Genomic DNA, 24235 nt, shown 5'->3' with positions numbered 1-24235 from the left:
CACCCATACACGCACACACCCATACACGCCCACACACACACCCATACACACACACACACCCATACACGCACACACCCACACACACCCACACACACATACCCACACACACACACCCATACACACACACACACACACACCCATACACGCACACACCCATACACGCCCACACACACACCCATACACGCCCACACACACCCACACACACACCCATACACACACACACCCATACACGCCCACACACCCATACACACACACCCATACACACACACCCACACACACACACCCATACACGCCCACACACACACCCATACACACACACCCATACACGCCCACACACACACCCATACACACACACACACCCATACACGCACACACACACACCCATACACGCCCACACACACACCCATACACGCACACACCCATACACGCCCACACACACACCCATACACACACACACACCCATACACGCACACACCCATACACGCCCACACACACACCCATACACACACACACCCATACATGCACGCACACACACCCATACACGCCCACACACACCCATACATGCACGCACGCCCACACGCGCGGGCACGAAGACTTCACCTCCAGCTGTGGTAGCAGAACAAGGGAAGGTTGACAGCAAGGGCCAGCCACTCCAGAGCGCACAGGAACATCACGCAGAAGAGGCAGTGGATGAAGTACTCCGGGAGCGCCAGCTGCTCGGGACGAGAGGGCAGGGACGAGGGCGCAGGGTTCAGCCGAGCGTCATGGCGCACGGCAGTGATCCAGAACTTTTTGTTGTTTTTAAAAGTCGATCTTTCTCAATTGTATCCCCATTGTGCTTTTGCAATCGTGGCACGCAGGATGAAGAAATGAAGACCGAAACAGGATGAGGATTTCTCCACAACTCTGGCTGTCGCCTGATGAGGTTGGTACTCGAATTGTTAATGTTGTGGGTTTACTCTGATTGGCACGTGTTGTTTACGTGACAAACCTTACTAATTGGCTGGTAGGCGAAAGCCTACCACTACTACGTGTTAAACTGAGGATGAAAAATCTCTTCCAAGCTCGTAGAGCAGCACATCACGTGGTGTTAGAAAATGTCCCACGTAGAACCGCCTCTGACAGAACTCTGGCCCGCACAGTAAATGGAAGCAGCTTCCCAACTTCTTCTGCATGAGAGTAATGGGCGTCGCATGACACTGAAATCAATATTTAATTCTCGTAGCTCGAATTGAGCTACATTAAGTGCAGAAGGAAATTTAACATAAGGTGTTTTTTTGTGTGTGTATGCATTCACTAGTGACCGGGCTGACATCATCAACGCACTCGACCTAAGAACACGGTTAAATCACTGGCGGATGCCTGGATTCGATCTGAGGACATTATTAGTGCCAGCTAAGAAATGTGTCACGCCTCAGAAATGCGCTCTCATCCAGTGCTTTGAAGGCAAATCTTGGAGGATCGCATAAATCTATGAAACTCCTGCACCCGCGAGTCCGCAAGGTGGCCAAGTGCGTCCATGGGCGCGTCTGTGCAGGAGCGCTCTCCCCCTGTGTGTGTGTGCGGCTTTCTCCCCGGGCAATCGGACTTCCTTCCACACACAACAGCAAAACAACGTCTTGACTATCAAGTGGACAAATGTCTCAATGCAGGGTCGTCACTGAGACTCGATGAGGCAATCCTGGATATTTGCTATAAAAAAACACAACAACAATAACCTGTAGATCGTCCATTGAAGCACTATGCAGGCTCAACCCTGCTCAGCTTCCAAACTCGGATGCGATCAAGCACATTCCGGGCAATGTCCTCATCGCCCTTTGCCAGCTTTAGGTGGTGACCGATAATTGTGCTGGTCAATTAATTGAGTGGAAAGTTGAAGGTTAAATCGCGCAATAAAAACGGTTACGTGTGGCTGAGAATTGTGGACGTACTTTGGGACCAAGGAAGACATTTACGAGAACAAAAATGCCAAGTTTTGTTTTTAAATATCGGTATATAAAAGGTCCGTTTTATATTTTAGTCAATCGGCGTACGTGCCTTGTGGGCGCAACATTTCCCAGCAACATCAGCGTAAGCGGTGAACTCGGGACGCAACAGCTGTGCTGCGCGATGAGTGTTTTGCAAGGCGACAAACCAAATCATCGTGTCATCGGCAACATTCGAGGTATTCACGCCATGCCCACATCGCGTGAGGCTGTCACCAGGCCGCTGCTGTGCTTCACAGACGACGACAGCCTGCGCTAGACTCACAGGTGGCTCAGGGGCAGAATAAGCGAGTCGCAGTCGGAAGGTTGCGAGTTCAAATCCTGGTTGGGGGTTCACTGAGCCCGATCGCCCCGCTGGGGCCGATAAAGCGAATACTACTTTGTGGGGAAGCCCACAGCAATTGACCTATGAATAGACTCGCCCCTGCCAAGGTAATGAGGAATTGGGACCTCTGGCTTGGGGCTGGAAACAGGAAAACCCGCTTATTGGAGCAAGAAATCACTTTGACTTCGACATTGAGTTTCATAATTGGGGACGATATTACAACGTGGCACTACCCAATTAGGTAATTGGTGAATACGCAACGCACTTCTATATTTCAGCATTGGCAAAGTGGAATTCCAACGAGGCGGTTTATTCCCCCCCAAAAATAATTGGGCATCAAATCCCAGCGCAGGGCCCCACTAAAGCGGTATCTTGAGACTCAGTCTTGTTCTCCTGGATACATAAGTTGTATTTAATTCTTTACTTTTCCCTTGCAGAGTCAACTTGCAAACATGAGCTTTAACAAAGACAACAGATGTTCTGTTTGAGTTCTCAGTTTTGGGTATTGGTGGTCTCCTCAGATCCGATGTCAAGTTTAGCAGTAACCCTGCCCATCGGCTGGGTGAGGTGTGTTCCTGTAATCCAGCGACTTTAATGCGGGGTTGGTGGATCACACAGAGATGGAACAGATGACCATCTACCAAGCAATGACGTGGAGCCTCTAGGAGGCAGTATGGTAAGTAGGTGGTACGCCCAAAGTTCTGCATGTTTTCCCCATGTATGCTTGAGTTTTCTTCACGAATAAAAAAACATGCCCAAAAAATTAATCTGCCACACATCAGACTCAGAACCCTCCTGGAAATGAGCTTGGTGAGACTTCTCCTGAGTGAAGGATTCTAATTATCAACAGCAAAGCACATGAAGTCCATATCAGGGCATAACAAAACAATCAGGTCCAATTGAACAATTAATTAATGCCGTTATATTGTTACTTGATAATGTTTATCTGCTGATTACCTGAAACTTGTGGCACTTGGTGAAGCTCAAGGCTTCGTTGTAGAATATTTAAAGTTGGTAACCTCCATGTAAATTTGCCTCTGTGTGCCAATGTCTTTATGAGCCAAAGGTTGGTAACCTCCATGTAAATTTGCCTCTGTGTGCCAATGTCTTTATGAGCCAAAGGTTGGTAACCTCCATGTAAATTTGCCTCTGTGTGCCAATGTCTTTATGAGCCAAAGGTTGGTAACCTCCATGTAAATTTGCCTCTGTGTGCCATGTAAATTTGCCTCTGTGTGCCATGTAAATTTGCCTCTGTGTGCCAATGTCTTTATGAGCCAAAGGTTGGTAACCTCCATGTAAATTTGCCTCTGTGTGCCATGTAAATTTGCCTCTGTGTGCCATGTAAATTTGCCTCTGTGTGCCAATGTCTTTATGAGCCAAAGGTTGGTAACCTCCATGTAAATTTGCCTCTGTGTGCCATGTAAATTTGCCTCTGTGTGCCATGTAAATTTGCCTCTGTGTGCCAATGTCTTTATGAGCCAAAGGTTGGTAACCTCCATGTAAATTTGCCTCTGTGTGCCATGTAAATTTGCCTCTGTGTGCCATGTAAATTTGCCTCTGTGTGCCAATGTCTTTATGAGCCAAAGGTTGGTAACCTCCATGTAAATTTGCCTCTGTGTGCCATGTAAATTTGCCTCTGTGTGCCATGTAAATTTGCCTCTGTGTGCCAATGTCTTTATGAGCCAAAGGTTGGTAACCTCCATGTAAATTTGCCTCTGTGTGCCATGTAAATTTGCCTCTGTGTGCCATGTAAATTTGCCTCTGTGTGCCATGTAAATTTGCCTCTGTGTGCCAATGTCTTTATGAGCCAAAGGTTGGTAACCTCCATGTAAATTTGCCTCTGTGTGCCATGTAAATTTGCCTCTGTGTGCCATGTAAATTTGCCTCTGTGTGCCATGTAAATTTGCCTCTGTGTGCCAATGTCTTTATGAGCCAAAGGTTGGTAACCTCCATGTAAATTTGCCTCTGTGTGCCATGTAAATTTGCCTCTGTGTGCCATGTAAATTTGCCTCTGTGTGCCAATGTCTTTATGAGCCAAAGGTTGGTAACCTCCATGTAAATTTGCCTCTGTGTGCCATGTAAATTTGCCTCTGTGTGCCATGTAAATTTGCCTCTGTGTGCCATGTAAATTTGCCTCTGTGTGCCAATGTCTTTATGAGCCAAAGGTTGGTAACCTCCATGTAAATTTGCCTCTGTGTGCCATGTAAATTTGCCTCTGTGTGCCATGTAAATTTGCCTCTGTGTGCCATGTAAATTTGCCTCTGTGTGCCATGTAAATTTGCCTCTGTGTGCCAATGTCTTTATGAGCCAAAGGTTGGTAACCTCCATGTAAATTTGCCTCTGTGTGCCATGTAAATTTGCCTCTGTGTGCCATGTAAATTTGCCTCTGTGTGCCATGTAAATTTGCCTCTGTGTGCCATGTAAATTTGCCTCTGTGTGCCAATGTCTTTATGAGCCAAAGGTTGGTAACCTCCATGTAAATTTGCCTCTGTGTGCCAATGTCTTTATGAGCCAAAGGTTGGTAACCTCCATGTAAATTTGCCTCTGTGTGCCAATGTCTTTATGAGCCAAAGGTTGGTAACCTCCATGTAAATTTGCCTCTGTGTGCCATGTAAATTTGCCTCTGTGTGCCATGTAAATTTGCCTCTGTGTGCCATGTAAATTTGCCTCTGTGTGCCAATGTCTTTATGAGCCAAAGGTTGGTAACCTCCATGTAAATTTGCCTCTGTGTGCCATGTAAATTTGCCTCTGTGTGCCATGTAAATTTGCCTCTGTGTGCCATGTAAATTTGCCTCTGTGTGCCAATGTCTTTATGAGCCAAAGGTTGGTAACCTCCATGTAAATTTGCCTCTGTGTGCCATGTAAATTTGCCTCTGTGTGCCATGTAAATTTGCCTCTGTGTGCCATGTAAATTTGCCTCTGTGTGCCAATGTCTTTATGAGCCAAAGGTTGGTAACCTCCATGTAAATTTGCCTCTGTGTGCCATGTAAATTTGCCTCTGTGTGCCATGTAAATTTGCCTCTGTGTGCCATGTAAATTTGCCTCTGTGTGCCAATGTCTTTATGAGCCAAAGGTTGGTAACCTCCATGTAAATTTGCCTCTGTGTGCCATGTAAATTTGCCTCTGTGTGCCATGTAAATTTGCCTCTGTGTGCCATGTAAATTTGCCTCTGTGTGCCAATGTCTTTATGAGCCAAAGGTTGGTAACCTCCATGTAAATTTGCCTCTGTGTGCCATGTAAATTTGCCTCTGTGTGCCATGTAAATTTGCCTCTGTGTGCCATGTAAATTTGCCTCTGTGTGCCAATGTCTTTATGAGCCAAAGGTTGGTAACCTCCATGTAAATTTGCCTCTGTGTGCCATGTAAATTTGCCTCTGTGTGCCAATGTCTTTATGAGCCAAAGGTTGGTAACCTCCATGTAAATTTGCCTCTGTGTGCCATGTAAATTTGCCTCTCTGTGCCAATGTCTTTATGAGCCAAAGGTTGGTAACCTCCATGTAAATTTGCCTCTGTGTGCCATGTAAATTTGCCTCTGTGTGCCATGTAAATTTGCCTCTGTGTGCCATGTAAATTTGCCTCTGTGTGCCAATGTCTTTATGAGCCAAAGGTTGGTAACCTCCATGTAAATTTGCCTCTGTGTGCCATGTAAATTTGCCTCTGTGTGCCATGTAAATTTGCCTCTGTGTGCCATGTAAATTTGCCTCTGTGTGCCAATGTCTTTATGAGCCAAAGGTTGGTAACCTCCATGTAAATTTGCCTCTGTGTGCCATGTAAATTTGCCTCTGTGTGCCATGTAAATTTGCCTCTGTGTGCCATGTAAATTTGCCTCTGTGTGCCAATGTCTTTATGAGCCAAAGGTTGGTAACCTCCATGTAAATTTGCCTCTGTGTGCCAATGTCTTTATGAGCCAAAGGTTGGTAACCTCCATGTAAATTTGCCTTTGTGTGCCAATGTCTTTATGAGCCAAAGGTTGGTAACCTCCATGTAAATTTGCCTCTGTGTGCCATGTAAATTTGCCTCTGTGTGCCATGTAAATTTGCCTCTGTGTGCCATGTAAATTTGCCTCTGTGTGCCAATGTCTTTATGAGCCAAAGGTTGGTAACCTCCATGTAAATTTGCCTCTGTGTGCCATGTAAATTTGCCTCTGTGTGCCATGTAAATTTGCCTCTGTGTGCCATGTAAATTTGCCTCTGTGTGCCAATGTCTTTATGAGCCAAAGGTTGGTAACCTCCATGTAAATTTGCCTCTGTGTGCCATGTAAATTTGCCTCTGTGTGCCATGTAAATTTGCCTCTGTGTGCCATGTAAATTTGCCTCTGTGTGCCAATGTCTTTATGAGCCAAAGGTTGGTAACCTCCATGTAAATTTGCCTCTGTGTGCCATGTAAATTTGCCTCTGTGTGCCATGTAAATTTGCCTCTGTGTGCCATGTAAATTTGCCTCTGTGTGCCAATGTCTTTATGAGCCAAAGGTTGGTAACCTCCATGTAAATTTGCCTCTGTGTGCCATGTAAATTTGCCTCTGTGTGCCATGTAAATTTGCCTCTGTGTGCCATGTAAATTTGCCTCTGTGTGCCAATGTCTTTATGAGCCAAAGGTTGGTAACCTCCATGTAAATTTGCCTCTGTGTGCCATGTAAATTTGCCTCTGTGTGCCATGTAAATTTGCCTCTGTGTGCCATGTAAATTTGCCTCTGTGTGCCAATGTCTTTATGAGCCAAAGGTTGGTAACTTCCATGTAAATTTGCCTCTGTGTGCCATGTAAATTTGCCTCTGTGTGCCATGTAAATTTGCCTCTGTGTGCCATGTAAATTTGCCTCTGTGTGCCAATGTCTTTATGAGCCAAAGGTTGGTAACCTCCATGTAAATTTGCCTCTGTGTGCCATGTAAATTTGCCTCTGTGTGCCAATGTCTTTATGAGCCAAAGGTTGGTAACCTCCATGTAAATTTGCCTCTGTGTGCCATGTAAATTTGCCTCTCTGTGCCAATGTCTTTATGAGCCAAAGGTTGGTAACCTCCATGTAAATTTGCCTCTGTGTGCCATGTAAATTTGCCTCTGTGTGCCATGTAAATTTGCCTCTGTGTGCCATGTAAATTTGCCTCTGTGTGCCAATGTCTTTATGAGCCAAAGGTTGGTAACCTCCATGTAAATTTGCCTCTGTGTGCCATGTAAATTTGCCTCTGTGTGCCATGTAAATTTGCCTCTGTGTGCCATGTAAATTTGCCTCTGTGTGCCAATGTCTTTATGAGCCAAAGGTTGGTAACCTCCATGTAAATTTGCCTCTGTGTGCCATGTAAATTTGCCTCTGTGTGCCATGTAAATTTGCCTCTGTGTGCCATGTAAATTTGCCTCTGTGTGCCAATGTCTTTATGAGCCAAAGGTTGGTAACCTCCATGTAAATTTGCCTCTGTGTGCCAATGTCTTTATGAGCCAAAGGTTGGTAACCTCCATGTAAATTTGCCTTTGTGTGCCAATGTCTTTATGAGCCAAAGGTTGGTAACCTCCATGTAAATTTGCCTCTGTGTGCCATGTAAATTTGCCTCTGTGTGCCATGTAAATTTGCCTCTGTGTGCCATGTAAATTTGCCTCTGTGTGCCAATGTCTTTATGAGCCAAAGGTTGGTAACCTCCATGTAAATTTGCCTCTGTGTGCCATGTAAATTTGCCTCTGTGTGCCATGTAAATTTGCCTCTGTGTGCCATGTAAATTTGCCTCTGTGTGCCAATGTCTTTATGAGCCAAAGGTTGGTAACCTCCATGTAAATTTGCCTCTGTGTGCCATGTAAATTTGCCTCTGTGTGCCATGTAAATTTGCCTCTGTGTGCCATGTAAATTTGCCTCTGTGTGCCAATGTCTTTATGAGCCAAAGGTTGGTAACCTCCATGTAAATTTGCCTCTGTGTGCCATGTAAATTTGCCTCTGTGTGCCATGTAAATTTGCCTCTGTGTGCCATGTAAATTTGCCTCTGTGTGCCAATGTCTTTATGAGCCAAAGGTTGGTAACCTCCATGTAAATTTGCCTCTGTGTGCCATGTAAATTTGCCTCTGTGTGCCATGTAAATTTGCCTCTGTGTGCCATGTAAATTTGCCTCTGTGTGCCAATGTCTTTATGAGCCAAAGGTTGGTAACCTCCATGTAAATTTGCCTCTGTGTGCCATGTAAATTTGCCTCTGTGTGCCATGTAAATTTGCCTCTGTGTGCCATGTAAATTTGCCTCTGTGTGCCAATGTCTTTATGAGCCAAAGGTTGGTAACTTCCATGTAAATTTGCCTCTGTGTGCCATGTAAATTTGCCTCTGTGTGCCATGTAAATTTGCCTCTGTGTGCCATGTAAATTTGCCTCTGTGTGCCAATGTCTTTATGAGCCAAAGGTTGGTAACCTCCATGTAAATTTGCCTCTGTGTGCCATGTAAATTTGCCTCTGTGTGCCAATGTCTTTATGAGCCAAAGGTTGGTAACCTCCATGTAAATTTGCCTCTGTGTGCCATGTAAATTTGCCTCTCTGTGCCAATGTCTTTATGAGCCAAAGGTTGGTAACCTCCATGTAAATTTGCCTCTGTGTGCCATGTAAATTTGCCTCTGTGTGCCATGTAAATTTGCCTCTGTGTGCCATGTAAATTTGCCTCTGTGTGCCAATGTCTTTATGAGCCAAAGGTTGGTAACCTCCATGTAAATTTGCCTCTGTGTGCCATGTAAATTTGCCTCTGTGTGCCATGTAAATTTGCCTCTGTGTGCCATGTAAATTTGCCTCTGTGTGCCAATGTCTTTATGAGCCAAAGGTTGGTAACCTCCATGTAAATTTGCCTCTGTGTGCCATGTAAATTTGCCTCTGTGTGCCATGTAAATTTGCCTCTGTGTGCCATGTAAATTTGCCTCTGTGTGCCAATGTCTTTATGAGCCAAAGGTTGGTAACCTCCATGTAAATTTGCCTCTGTGTGCCATGTAAATTTGCCTCTGTGTGCCATGTAAATTTGCCTCTGTGTGCCATGTAAATTTGCCTCTGTGTGCCAATGTCTTTATGAGCCAAAGGTTGGTAACCTCCATGTAAATTTGCCTCTGTGTGCCATGTAAATTTGCCTCTGTGTGCCAATGTCTTTATGAGGCAAAGGTTGGTAACCTCCATGTAAATTTGCCTCTGTGTGCCATGTAAATTTGCCTCTCTGTGCCAATGTCTTTATGAGCCAAAGGTTGGTAACCTCCATGTAAATTTGCCTCTGTGTGCCATGTAAATTTGCCTCTGTGTGCCAATGTCTTTATGAGCCAAAGGTCACACACATATACACACAAAGCTCACACACATATACACACAAAGCTCAACAACAACAACAATCGCCATTCGCCACTAAGTGGCGGTAACGTCACCACGACGCTTGTGCCAGGCTATGTGCACGTTGAGGCCACGTGAAGTGTCGACGCCCGCTGGCAGGACGTCACGGGGCAGACCCAGGTGCCACGGGCCGACTGATTGAGATGACTGGCTGATACACCACCTGTGCCCCCTACTGTGCCAACTTGCTGTGTTTTAGCCACCCGGCGCTCCGCTCGTTGTTGTGAGCGTCGCTCCTACGCCCTCCATTGTTGTTGGAGGGCGACTGCCTCTAACTGCCCAGTAACGTCCTTCACGGGCCTTCTCCACAGAGGCCGCTGTTGACACCGCTGGTACAGCTCATCGGCAAGTCCACTCACCGTCCTCCTGTACCACATCACTCCATCTCTTCTCCAGCCCATGCCGGGGCCATTTAGCCCCCTCGATCCGGCCAAACAAAAGCTGTTTATGCATGCGGTGGCTGGGCATTACCCAGCCAACACAGCAGCCTTGCCTGCTGTAGGAGCTCACCGATGGGACTTTGTCCAGATTTTTCAAGGATTTGTGAGCTCCTCACACAATCGCGCCTAGTTAAACCCAGGATGGATCGTAGGCAGGCCAGCCTAAATGTTTCTAACCGGCAAAGATGTTCCATTAGGGGGGTCCACATTTCACAAGTGTAGAGAAGGGAGGGAATGACCGTGGCCGAGAAGACCTGAAGCTTAGTGCGGAGCGACAGACCCAGTTGCTTCCACACAGCGTTACACAACTGATTAAAAGATAATGCCGCTCGACTGATTCGGAGTGAGACCTCTGCTGTTAAACCGGAGCCGGTCATGAGCACACTGCGCAGGTATAGGAAACTCTCCACTCTCTCCACAACTGCCCTATCACCAATTGGGAGTTGTGGGGGTGGAGTGTCCGATGGTACAAAATACCCAGGCAGGTGCTTCGTTTTTGTGGGGCTGATGGTAAGTCCCCACCTCTTAGTGGCAAGCTCCAGGTCCAGCAGCAGCGCCTCTAACTCCTCTTCTGAGTGAGCAGCAATTACCAGATCATTGGCATGGTTGAGCAATAGGGAGCCATCCCTTGGCCGCACCCGGACATCCATCAGCCTCCCATTGTATCTGTACCAGATGGAAATTTCTCCGGTACAGCTATTGAAGGCTTCATGAACTACGTGGTCGAAATAGATGTTAAATAATGTGGGAGCCATAGGATATCCATGTCGCACCCCAAGGTGAATAGGGAATGGCTCTGACTCCCGGCCACGTAATTTTACCCGGGCCCGCTCACCATCATGAAGGTCCTTAATTATCGTGAGCAGAGGGTCAGGGATTCCGAAAGCACGAAGAACAACCCAGAGCCCAGGCCTACTGATGGTATCATAGGCCTTGACCAGGTCAATAAAGCAGAGATGTAGGTCTTGTTGGAATTCCCTACACCTCTGCTGTAGCAGACGGACATAAAATATGGCATCTGTGCAGGACCGTCCTTTTCTGAAACCGCACTGGGGCTCTGCAAGCTTCTCCTCAGCGTGCCTAGCAAGGCGATGTGGAATAATCCTTGCCAGGACCTTTCCCGGCACACTGAGGAGTGAGATGCCCCTGTAGTTGTTACAGTTTGTGTGGTCCCCCTTCTTAAAGAGGGGGACCACCAGGACATCCTTCCAATCCTATGCAACCCGTCCAGTAGTCCAGACTGTTGTTATGATGTCATGTAGGGCAGTCTGTGCACAAATGCCACCCTCCCTCAGCATTTCGCTTGGGAGATCATCTCTTCTCGGTCCCTTTCCTGGTCTCAGACTTCGGATCGCTTTCAGTACATCCTCAATAAATGGCACCTCAGCCAGCCACTCACAGGGGGTGACTTGATCTTCCAATATTTGAGGCACCGCAGCCTCAGAAGGGTAATCCCCACTTTGTCCCACGTTGTTTTCCAGGCTGAGGGATTTTCCCTCCCCCAGGACCTTACAGAAATGCTCAGCAAATCTGCAAACCTGTTCCTGGGGGTCGGAGATTGGATCACCGTTCTTTCCCCTAATGATGGTAATAAGTGTGGCGCTGCACGTTACTTTTTTGATGGAGTTAAAGAGCGATTTGTGATCGCGGGCCATTGAGGCAGACTCCATCTCCTCAGCAACCCGCGACCACCACCCATCCTTGCAATGCCTCACGGCTCTCCGAACCTTCGAGCGAAGGTTGCGGTAAGCCTCCTCATTCTCCAACATGATGCTGAAGCCGATGAGAGTGGGCCTGTCGCTTTTTCTCAGCCAGCCTGAACACCTCCTCTGTCAGCCAGGTTCTCTGGGGAGGTCTGGACCATGTAACCAAAGCAGCCATTGCAGCTCCATGAGCCACAGTCTTAAACCTCGCCCATTTCCTCTCGACATCAGGAGGAGTGGGGGACGATGCCAATTCCAGCCGCAAGCGATGATGAAATTCTCGCTTGCAACTTTCATCAGCTAGCTGAGACCATGCCACTATGGGTTTGAATGGGGTCCTGGGTGTACACCCACCACCGGAGTGGAAGAATGGCAGGCACAACTTACAGATGACAAGTCGATGGTCAGTGGGCAGATCAGCTCCACGGTAGTCCTGGTGTCAAGGACATGGGCCCGCATCCGCTGTTCCATCACTATGTAGTCCAGCAGATGTTCTTGCTTGGACCCGGCATGCATCCATGATGTGTGGATGCGCCGATGCCGGAACATAGTGTTGGTAATTACAAGCCCGTGGGCTGCACAAAAATCTAGCAGCCTCCTGCCGTTGTTATTGAGCTTATCTGGCCCATGCCTTCCAATTACTCCAGACCAGGTGCCAGCATCATGACCAACTCGGGCATTGAGGTCACCCAATAAGATGACTCTATCTTGAGGGGCCACTTTAGCTAGCACCTGTGACAGGAGGTCATAGAAGGCATTTGACTCATCGGCCTTGCCTGCATCCCTCCACGGATGTTCGTCTTCGGTGGGGGCATAAGTAATCACGACCACCACTCCTCACTTCTGGTTGATGGGAAGGCGAGCCAAAAGTAGCCTGGGGCTTACAGCTTCCCACACCTCACCACCACGCTTCCATGCCCCCTTCATTCTTTTGTTCAGAAGAAGAGCCACTCCCTGTTGTTTGGCAGTCTCCTGCCCCGAGTAGAGGACTGTCCACCCCTCATGGTGGCAGGAGCCAGAGCTGGTCCACCAGACCTCCTGAATACCATGATGGGAAGGCGAGCCCAAAGTAGCCTGGGGCTTACAGCTTCCCACACCTCACCACCACGCTTCCACGCCCCCTTCATTCTTTTGTTCAGAAGAAGAGCCACTCCCTGTTGTTTGGCAGTCTCCTGCCCCGAGTAGAGGACTGTCCACCCCTCATGGTGGCAGGGCCTCTGGCACAAGCTTATTAATTTGATTTATTAATCGTGGTTTGGTGGTAATTAATTGAAGGTGGGGGGGTTACCAGCCCCTCACATCCGTCCAGAGCCCCCATTTGTCCGCTGTGGTGGCTACAAATGTCATGAGGGGAATGGCCACTCTAAATAGGCCCTCCCTCCACGGCACTGCCCACCACAGCGTTGTCGTCCGGCACCACGAGGAGGTAGGGGGTTGTTTTTGCCGGACACAAAGCTCACACACATATACGCAAACATATACACACAAAGCTCACACACAAATATACACAAAGCTCACACATATCCGTACACACATACACAAAACGCTCGAACACATACACATATAGACACAAAGCTCACACATAGACACAAAAAGCTCAGACATATACACAAACATATACACACAAAGCTCACACACATATACGCAAACATATACACACAAAGTTCACACACATATACACACACGATCGCCCGTATAGCCTTTCACAAACTGTTGGGGCAAGTGCTGTTAGCGAGCACTAATTAAGTCCAGCACAAAACACGAAGGGGTGGGTGGCCACGACCTCGTGCCGCACAGGGACAGCTACCACTGGGTGTGCCCTTTCAATTTTTCAGAAAATATGTGATGAGAGGCACTTTGAGCTGTCGATGTACTTTATAGTAAAAATCAATAACTTGTATCGCGGCGCACAATAATCACTCGCTTGAAGAGAGAGGACGACTGAGAGGCGTGAAGGGGAACCACAGACAAGCGGGGAGTAGCAGCAGGGCGCCAACAAGTGTCCCAAGCTCTGCGGCCTTCGACATATTAAGATGTTTTCATACAATTAAGTGCAAAGATGATCACGACAATTACACCTGATTAACGTGTGTGTGTGTGTGAGCAGTTTTAACTGAAGCAAATGCACTTTTCCAATCTGTCTAGATGTGCACATGAAGTTGTTGGTAACTGCACGCCGATTTCGCACATTCTGTCCTCCTACTCCCTCGAGTTATCGATTGGGCAGATGGCTGTGTCTATCTGTTTGTGTTTACATGCATGTGTATAGGGGAGCGGTGGCGCAGCAGTTAGCAGCATTGCACTTCGAAGCCAGCGGACCCGAGTTCGATTTTCACTGACGGGCAACACCAGGGACGAATATCTGAACCGGTCATGAGTCTGCCCGAGGTCTACTCAGCCTTAAATTAGTATCTGCAGCTGCGGTGTGTCAATATCAGCACTAGGGAGACAAAAGTGGCCACGCGTAGAAGTGGTCACACCACAAAACCTGAATAGATGCTCGCGAACAGCACTTGCCCCAACAGTCGTTTAAGGCTATAGGAGGTGGTGAGTTTGGGGGGGGGGGGGTGGAATCTTTGTCTTTGCTTCTCCATTGTGAATCACGCCACACGTGTTTGCCTGGGAATGAGCGCAACAACTTTAGGTGACAACCCAATTTCACGACCGGGAAGAAAAGGGTGCAAACACGGGGCCTTTGCCCCGGCCACTGCGTCCCAGGAGGGGCTCGGTGTAAGACGCACCGTGTCTGCAATATGCCTTTCCGCTCAGAGTGACGCTCCTCTCGTGAGATCGCGTGTGATGCATAGCGGCCAGCCACCTGCCTCGCTCGCTCCCTCCCTCCCTCGCTCGCTCGCTCCAGGAAACACAAGCTCCCAGTTGGATTACATTTTTTTCATTTGCAACAAAACGCTGGTAAGTTTCAAATAACGTGCCGCACGGATGAAATAAATAAATAAATAGATGTGTATCGACGCACACCAAATGATTTGTGCGCTAGTGTGCGTGCTTATGTGTGGCGTGGTGTACACGTGGAGCGGTGGCGTAGCGGTTAGGGCGCTGAGCTGCAAACCCCACAGCCAAACAAATTCGATTCCTGCTCATGACCAATAAAAACAGTGCCGAATATCTGATCCGGTCCTGAGCCCTCCCCTAGGTTGACTCAGCCTCAAACGAGCACAATACCTGGTGCGGTGTGTGTAAACATCAGCACTGGTGCTGGCCACCCACCCCCTCGTGTGCCCCGCCAGCCTTCATAGGTGCTCGCTAACAGCACTTGCCCCAACAGCATATTCAGGGCTCTACTGCGGATTCTATCCTTGTTAATGCGCATGCTGCGGTGTACATGTGGAGCGGTGGCATCGTGGTTAGCGCCCTGCGCTATGAACCCAGCAACCTTATTTCGATCCGACTCCTCTTCTGCTGATTCCGCTGGCACTGCCACCAAAGGTGGATCGAGAAACTTCCTAAGTGGGGGCCGGTCCCAACATTTCAAGATTGTATATAGGGCTCCACATTAATCATATTAAATTCAGTATTCATGGTATTTTATCTGGTAAATATCAATAATATAGAATTTTTCGGGATCTCAAGGTTATGGGGGTTTAGCCCACGCCTCCATCTCTGAGATCTGCCATTGACTGCCACCGCGCCTGATGATGATAGTGATCGTTCAAGAGCCAGACCAAGACTCGTGCAAGCCTTGCCCTTGAGGGACTCGGTGCCCAGTTTGCAATTGTCCGACAGTTAGAATTGGGCTGAGCAGCACAGGGTGAGTAATGACAGATGGTGGGCAGCCCAGCATGCATTATCAGCTTGGCCTAGGGCCCATGGTGATTCCACTAAACGGGAGACCCTGTTTACAATACCAGGCTGTTTGGCAGTGATGCGCGCCTGCAATCCAGCGAATTTGACAAGGTCACACAGAGATGGGGTTTCTGTGAGGCACCCACCAGCACAACAAGAAGGTACCTTCAAGAGTATCTAGATGAGGATATCTTTGGTAATTATATCACTCAGCGAAAGACAATTCAAACGGAGAGACATGAAGATAAACACAAAGACACAGATAACCATACAGAGACACAGAGAGACATGGGCACAGAGTGAGACATAGAGAAGAACAGATAGACAAACAGACATGTAAAGAGACATATAGATATAGAGTTGTATTCAAGAAAAAAACGGAGAGACAGATGGAGAGATCATGAAGAGACACATGGAAAGAGACAGCGACAGAGAGACAAATGGATGAAGACACGTAAAGAAAACATACTAACAGAGAGACAGACAGAGAGACACACACGGAAGTAGCAGTTTGTTTCCCACAAGACACAACCAGATGTCATTATTTATCACTGGATCCTACATTTACAGCGATAGGACTCATAGTGAAGGGGCCAATACTAAATTTACATTTTACAAGGTAAAGCCCACTGAGCTATTGCCTCTTATTCAGAGGCGACATGGCCACACACGATAGCTCATCGAAGTGGCTCATCATCATCAAACGTGGGAATTTATAGTCGTAGACAAATATTCTCAACGCACGTTTCGAAATGTGGAGGGAAAACCCGGAGGATCCTGGATAATATTCCACGAGACATTCACGAGAAGAGACCTTGCAAACTTCAAAAGATATACAGCTACATATACTGTACACATGTATTTACGAAAGAACAGGATACCAGTAAATATTCTCACTTTCACGTGTAGCAATAAAACGATGCAATTTCGTGAATGGGCTGCCCGCTGTTCCTGCGATTCCCGTCTCTGATGGGACAGCCAGGGCGTCGCTATTAGCTCCTGCAGGGTGCGTGTCCCCATCACTCATTGCGTGTGCCCGTGTGTGTCTTTGTTGTACGTGTGTGTGTGTTAGAGAGGAGCGGTGGCGCAGTGGATAGCGCACTACTCTCCGGCTACCCGCTCAAGACCAATTCTAACAGTGGCGAATATTTGAACCTGATCCTGGGCCTCCCCTTGATCAATTCGGCCTCAAATGATCACCTGGTGCGGTGTGCAAACATCGCCACTGGAGAGACAAAGAGGGCCAGGCGTGGTGTTGATCACCCACCCCTCGTGCGCCGTGCCGGCCTTCATAGGTGCTCGCTAACAGCACTTGCCCCAACAGCCAGTTAAGGCTATACGGGACATCTTTGTCCTGTGTGTGCTCGTCATTGCGCTGTGCTTATTGACAGCAGTGTCATCGGCTTACATAAAACCCAGGAAGCCACACACCCAGTGACCCCAGGTTCGATTCCTGGTTGCGTTGCACAGCGCCGGTGATTTTTTGTATCTGACCCTCGGTATTGACTCGGTATTCGAGTTGTAACACCGAAAACCATTCACAGAATCGATCACCGGTTCAGAGAGTCAGGAGCCGGCAAATGTTTCCTTGTTGAGCGTGATAATGAACTCCGCAATCGGAGTCCGCTAACCTTGAAACGGCACGGCGGCCCATGGGTATTTTACCTCTGTTTCTCGATTAAAATATGATATTTGTTGCTGAACATATACTGTAAACCTGTGCGGCAAAACCGATAAGATGTTTATTATAGAATATATATATTTTCATACTTTTACCGAAAAATGTTTTTTGAACAACCCTACTCGGTATTGAAAGAAGATACTGCGTGTATGTTGCTGCGATTAAACAGCAAACGAATGGGGACGAAGGTGGCCGGGCATGCGTGGTGCCGGGCTGCATCAGACTGATAAGGGGCTCGCTATCTGCACTTTAACATCTAAATTGAAAACTCGTTTCTTTAGAACTGCTTGTTGTCTTTAATTTGTTGTCCTTACCCCCCGCACCTTCGACTAGGACGGTTGGCTACGTACGGTGCGAAAGAAGTTCAACGTACTTACATACATGATCTGATTGTCGGACGGTGGAGAAGCCTTCCAATCCGATTGGTCGTCGGGGTACATTTGAAAGGGCCCGAGAAAAAAAATGAAGGGGTCGGTGAAGAAAACATGGGGAGCTAACGAAGGGGTGGAGAGTCGGGGAGGAGATTTGGTGGAGAGTCGGGGAGGAGATTTGGTGGAGAGTCGGGGAGGAGATTTGGTGGAGAGTCGGGGAGAAGATTTGGTGGAGAGTCGGGGAGGAGATTTGGTGGAGAGTCGGGGAGGAGATTTGGTGGAGAGTCGGGGAGGAGATTTGGTGGAGAGTCGGGGAGGAGATTTGGTGGAGAGTCGGGGAGGAGATTTGGTGGAGAGTCGGGGAGGAGATTTGGTGGAGAGTTGGGGAGGAGATTTGGTGGAGAGTCGGGGAGGAGATTTGGTGGAGAGTCGGGGAGGAGATTTGGTGGAGAGTCGGGGAGGAGATTTGGTGGAGAGTCGGGGAAGTTTCAGAAAGGAGGGAGAATGGGATAAAGGAGTTTGTAGTCGAAGGGGTTCGGGGTCTGAGCGGAGTCTTTCCCTGACGTGTTACGAACTGCCGCTGAAGACGTAATAGATTCCAAGTTCAATACGTACTCGGGCTGTAACTCCTTTACCACGTGTTACTGTAGCGTGAATTCCAAATAGAATACATAGAACAAGGTTTTAGTCTATAAGCTACGTGCGATGGATTCCATCCAATTTCCACGCAGATACAATCATGGTGCTGTTGCAGAAACCATACGTAGACCACGGCGCATGATGCCTGTGGTGGCTGTTAAAATAAGATAATTGCATTGCAGAGCACAGTTAAAGCTACTCAACTTATGGTAAATAAAAAGGGGCAGTTTTGATTTAAATTCGTTCAGCTATTTCTTAAACGTTTCATTGCAAACTCTGTGCGAATAAGGTTTGTAATAACAAAAACTGCATTCACACTCAAACGAGCAGTGGATAGTGATCACCTACATTCGGCAGCTTTTAACCTGTGGTGGAAATTCCACATTCCTATGATGGGGATGATTCCTGCGACAACCGCCATTGATTTCCCGCCGAGTGATGGTGCAGTGTTTAGAGCCCTCGACTCACAATCGGTTAACCCATCAAAAGGTTGATAAAGTAGATACCACTGTGTGCGATATTAACAGTGGTCACCCTATGGGTGCGACTAGTAACTGCCGTGGGAATATGGAATGTTTACCTGCTAAGCATGATGAGCCCTGCTCAAAAGGTTTTATATGTGCAGAGAGGCACTGCTACTGGTGCAGCATCACCAGGTGGTGTTCATGCAGTGATTCCTGAGGGATGATGACGGAGATGACGATGCTAACGATGATAATAAATGGATGATGATGGTGATGATCATTACCTTCGTAATGATGATGAATGAATGATGATGAAGATTAGATGACAATAATAACAACGATTATGATGATGGTTATGATGTTTAAAGACTAAGATGGGGCTGCATCAACCCTCGCCTGAAATTTAACTCAAGCTTGCACAACTCGGAAGCATGAACGCAACACCCTGCAGCCACGCTTATCACGGCATGTCTCTAAATTCCCAGAGCCACGTTTTGAAGAGCAGGCCCCTGCAGGTTTAATCCCAATCTCCCAGCGGTGAAACACAACAAAAACGCCCTCGATGCATGCAGATGACAAACCCGATCTCAACAACATGCTACCCCGCACATTGGAACTTCTCGTGTAACAAATGCCCTCCCATACTGTGCTCCCTACACAATCTGCCTCCGGGCCTAAATTCCCCCTGGGAGCATGAACCTCCCAGTTAAATATTCCCAACGACAAGGAGTGCCACCGTTCCTCTCTCACACAAAGGCAAAGGTTCCCCGTGTAGCCGTTGAACAGTTTAGGGGCAAGTGCTATCAGCGAGCACCTATAAAGGCCGGAACGGCATACTAGGGGGTGGGTGGCCAACACCAAGCCCGGCCGTCTTCGTCTCCCCAATGCTGATGTTTACACAGTTCCGGCAAGTGATTTAAGGTTGAGTTGGCCAAGGGGAGGCCCAGGAGAGGTTCAGTTAATTGTCACTGGTGTTTGCCGTGAGTGAGAATCGAACTCGGGTTATCGGGCGTGTAGCACAGGGCGCTAACTGCTCCACTGCCGCTCCACCCGGCACACCACAATTCGTCGATGCGTCTCGACCACTTTTGTCAACGCGAATGCAACTCTCTGGGGCGTTTTCGGGATGCACCACGCAGTGTTCGCCACGGTGTCCGTGACTTTTTAGTTCCACCTCCTGGCTGGGCAGCTTCTTCTGGTCACTTCTCGCAGAAGCTGCCAAATAACGTGGCGCTGAATCGAATTCGATTCGAGGAAGAAGCTCCCGCAACTTGGAGCGAGCATGTGTCCCAGCGTCACACCGGCAAGAATGACGGTTTCGCCAAAGCCACTCGGATTCCTTGCGCCAATGAGGCGGTGTTCGTTTCCCCGTTTACAGCCCGTGGTGCCCTTTCTACATTCCTATCATGGGACGAGTTTATCCATAAGACACTGTTGGCTTCCTCTGGAAAGTGGTAGTCATTTTACCGACCCAGGATGGATGATAGGCTGAGTCAACCCCCGGCTACAGGACTTGAAACCCGTCACATTCCGTCACGATGTGAAGCCGCTCGCGCTGCTGCTGGAGCCACCTGCCCGGTTGCTACGAGACAAACACAACGTCGGGATTAATCCGGGTGCGTTCGCCCGGAGGGATGAATAACAATAATTATAATAATAACGATGACAGCACTAATTAATCTTCAGTGGCAACAACAACAACAAAAGTAAGTGCGCAGCTCATTTATGAATGCTCTCCGCTGTTTTAAAGTTCACCCGTGGCATGTGTAGAGCTCAGAGGTGTCAACCCACGCAGGGACTGAGGTGCAGGTGGAGGTGACAGACACACGCACACACAACCCTCATTAGAGATTGTTACACAACTCCCGTTCATATGCGTGAAGCTATACTCTCGCAAATTTTGCCGAAATAAGGAGTTTCTGTTTGCCTGCGGCTCATAAACTTGCGTATAATGCCCTGCTGAATGTATGAGCATAGTAATAATAATCGTGGATTTGCAATAGACATGTAATGTAGGGTAATGTATTTTGAAAATGTCGCAACAGATGACACTGAGACCACTCAACTCGCGTTCACAATGCCACACGAGTTCACGTCTGGGCCAGGGATCAACTCGGATCTTAATATTTCCGGGGGCCAATAATATTAGTACAGTGTTATCAACATTCAACTCGTCTGTAAAGAGAGTGGTGCAGCGCATCGAGTGTGCAGGCGGTGCAGCTGCGTCAGAGAGGCCCAAGTGCGCCAGGCTACGAAGAAGGGAGGGACATTAGACAGGGAGCCCGTTTCATTCCCTGCACCAAGATTCTCTAATTCCTTAACCCATCTCACGTACACTGCAAGGGCTTGCACAGACTGCGTGCACCACGGTAGTTGTTGAAGCCTTTGGCCAAATCACCCGGAATGCACCCGACCTCGGCAGCTCTCGGAATCTAAGCAGAGTTGAGCCTGGATAGCGCTTGGTGGATAGGTCACCACCACGTCTAAGTCGGTCTACTGATGAGACTCAGAATATTAAAACCTGATTGGCTGATGTCCAAAAAACCCGAACATTTTATATATAGGGTGGCCCAAATGTCAGAACATGGTTATTATATTTATTTATTGAAATCACATTGGGTTGTTTAATTTATTTTAGCAAATGTTCAAACTGATTTCCATGAACATTAATTCACTCTTGAATTATCTTTTTTAATTAATGTAGGACTCTGAACATCCATCAATTGTTTGGCCTTCATTCATTCAGGCCTCTTGGTCAAGATTTGAGTTGACCCTTTACAGGAAGAATAATGGGACACACTGTCTACAGGAAAGCCACCCGTACGGATGCCTACCTAAAACCTGACTCCCACCACCATCCATCCCAGAAGAATTCCCTCATCAAAACTCGACACCATAGAACTCGTTGTATTTCTGACCATTACTACCTAGCCAGTGAACTGGAACACGTACACCAAGCCCTCAAGATGAATAGATATACAGACTACACAATCCGTAAAGCTATCACCCCAACCGTTGCGAAATAACCATCTGAAGACCCAATCAAAATCATCACCTTGCCATACATAGCAGGGATCACCAAAAATATCTCCAAAATCATGAGCAAACACAAGATTCAGGTTCGATTTAACAAAATACATAAAACTCGTGATCTGATTCCATCTGTGAACGATGTGATCCCTGACATGCAATACCCCGGCGTCTACAAACCAAGCTGTGTCTGTGGCAGCAGCTACATTGGGGAAACTAAGCGACATGTCTCAAACCGGGTTCGTGAACATAAGACATATCTAAAACACGGTAGGACCAATACCTCAGCCATAGCTGATCATTGTTTTAAAGCGGTGGGCTCACACGAAATTGATTTCTCCAAGACGAAGGTACTCTGCAAACCCACTGGCTATCAACAAAGATGCGTTCATGAAGCCATGCAAATATATAGACACAGACACAATTTCAACCGAGAAGATGGGTACAAATTGAGCAATCATTGGAAGGACGTTATTAACCAGTTTAAGTCATAACTCACTGTGATGTTTCCATCCTACCTTCCGATGTTAGCAGTTATTTTCGACTCTCTGATTTTACATTAACAGGTTCACACTAACACAGGCGCCGTTGCTCGTGTCCTCGATGTGGCGGCGGCTCTGCGATCTTACATTGATATGCTAATCTCTGACAATACAATGGCCACCTCCAAGCCCTCGTCGTGGAGGTAGCTCTCCGACCTTACATTGACATGTAATTTTTAACATTAACATAACAAGCCCCGCCCACTTCGTTTATGTCCTTTGGGCTACACCCATTTCAAACCTTTATAACAGCCTGCATCAACAGCTTTCCCCCTCTGTTTTCTCCTGATGACGACTGCTTGTGTAGCAATCAAAACGTCGTGATATTTTTATTATTTTGTATTTTATTTTTATTTTATTTTTTTATCTACGTGACTTTACCGAAAGACTCAAAGAATATATATTAATAATAGATTAAATATTAACTTAAAGAATAAACAATTAAATTATTTTAATGCCAGTGTTAGATAAATTAAACAAACCTGTGTCCTGACTTTTGGGTCACACTGTACAGTAAATGCGTACAGTAGTGTCTACTGATGAGAGCCAGAATATTAAAACCCGACAGGTTGATGGCAAACAAAAAAAATCTGTATTATTGTACGTATGCAGATTGAGAACGGCGTTATGCTAATACGTGTTTTTATCCATAATTCTGTGCAGCGATGCGTGATGCGTTTGCACAATGAACACACCCGTTCACACCTCTATGCAAATTATTGCAATATGCACAGTTTAACGCAGGGGACGGCTCATCGCGCACAATAATAATATGCATCGTGTCACACGTCCCACAATGTAATTTTGCAATATCATTGATCCGTTTTACTTTTAATGTCAATGAGTTTAGGCGTATCGTTTTGGCTTTAAAGGGGCTTGTTTGTACGCGATATCGTCTACTACTACTCTAAACGGGAGAAAAAATAATAAACAACGGTTTTTGTAAAGTTTATTAAGAATGTCCCAGATTTCTCAGGCGCACCCACAGTGCAATCCACGACACCTGGCAGCAGTAGAGCAGCATCTCACCACCAGCACCAGCAGCGTGGTGCCGTGGTGGTGAGACGTCAGTTCCCTCGCCTGGTATGCAGAGGAGGTCGTGGGCTCGATCCAGAGCCTGACGCCTGTCTGTTTGCTGTTTCCGTGTCTCTCTCTCTCTCTGTGGTCCCATGGATTTCTCTCCAAGTCTTCCGGTTTTTTTTCTCCACGTTTAGAAAACACGCGTTTTGAGTATTTGGCTGCTATAAATGTCCACACACGCCAGTTCGTTGAGCTATCATTTGTGGCCAGGTCGCATATGAAAAAGAGCTACATAGCTCAGTGGGTCTTACCTGGTAAAATTAAATAAAAATGTTCATACAGTAGTTGAATGCGCCCCACTCTGCATACGAGACCCAGTAGTTATTCTCTCTCTTGGAGAGCGAGCGAATATTGTGTGCGTTGTAATTTTAAATTAATATCATTGTTAAACAAATGCTGCTAGCTTAAAATTGGTTTGGAGAGCCGATAGGCCGATGTACTAAAACATTTTGCGGAAAAACAGAAATCCATTTTTCTTAAACTGTACATGTTATTATCCGACCATGAAGTAAGCCCACTCTATGTTCTAGGGAAGGGGCCTGAAACGTCGTTTTATTAACACTAATGATAAGAATGATGTATAGCGGCACGCATAACTCGAGTGGCCAACGGAAGTGCTATTTACGAACGCGGTGAGATGGGTCTCCGTTTGCTGTCACCTTCTTCAGGGATAGCTCTCATTCAGCAGTGGACAGAGCATGAAGACATCTCTCTCTCTCGAGACACATTTATTCGGCTACTAACCCCTGTTCCGAGACGATCTTGGCTAGGCAGGAAATTATATTTATATAAATTAGGTTTTGCGCGCGCAACAAATTTAATAACGCTCACAGCGGTGGGGATAATTTAATT

General features: G+C 47.2%; 1 protein-coding gene across 2 annotated transcripts in view; it reads right to left on the bottom strand.

The window, feature by feature from the left end:
• LOC116948270 (protein cornichon homolog 1-like) overlaps positions 1–24235 on the bottom strand; it is a 54975-nt gene that overhangs the window by 11934 nt on the left and 18806 nt on the right. For both annotated transcript variants that reach the window (XM_032964771.2, XM_032964773.2), the window contains exon 4: positions 601–713. In XM_032964771.2, coding sequence (XP_032820662.1) covers positions 601–713 — 113 coding nt within the window. The remainder of the gene's footprint in view (positions 1–600; positions 714–24235) is intronic.

Source organism: Petromyzon marinus, chromosome 33, assembly GCF_048934315.1.
Source record: "Petromyzon marinus isolate PM22_M1 ecotype Great Lakes invasive population chromosome 33, UKy_Petmar_22M1.pri1.0, whole genome shotgun sequence".
NCBI classification, from domain to species: domain Eukaryota; kingdom Metazoa; phylum Chordata; class Hyperoartia; order Petromyzontiformes; family Petromyzontidae; genus Petromyzon; species Petromyzon marinus.
This window is presented reverse-complemented; position numbering and strand designations above follow the sequence as displayed.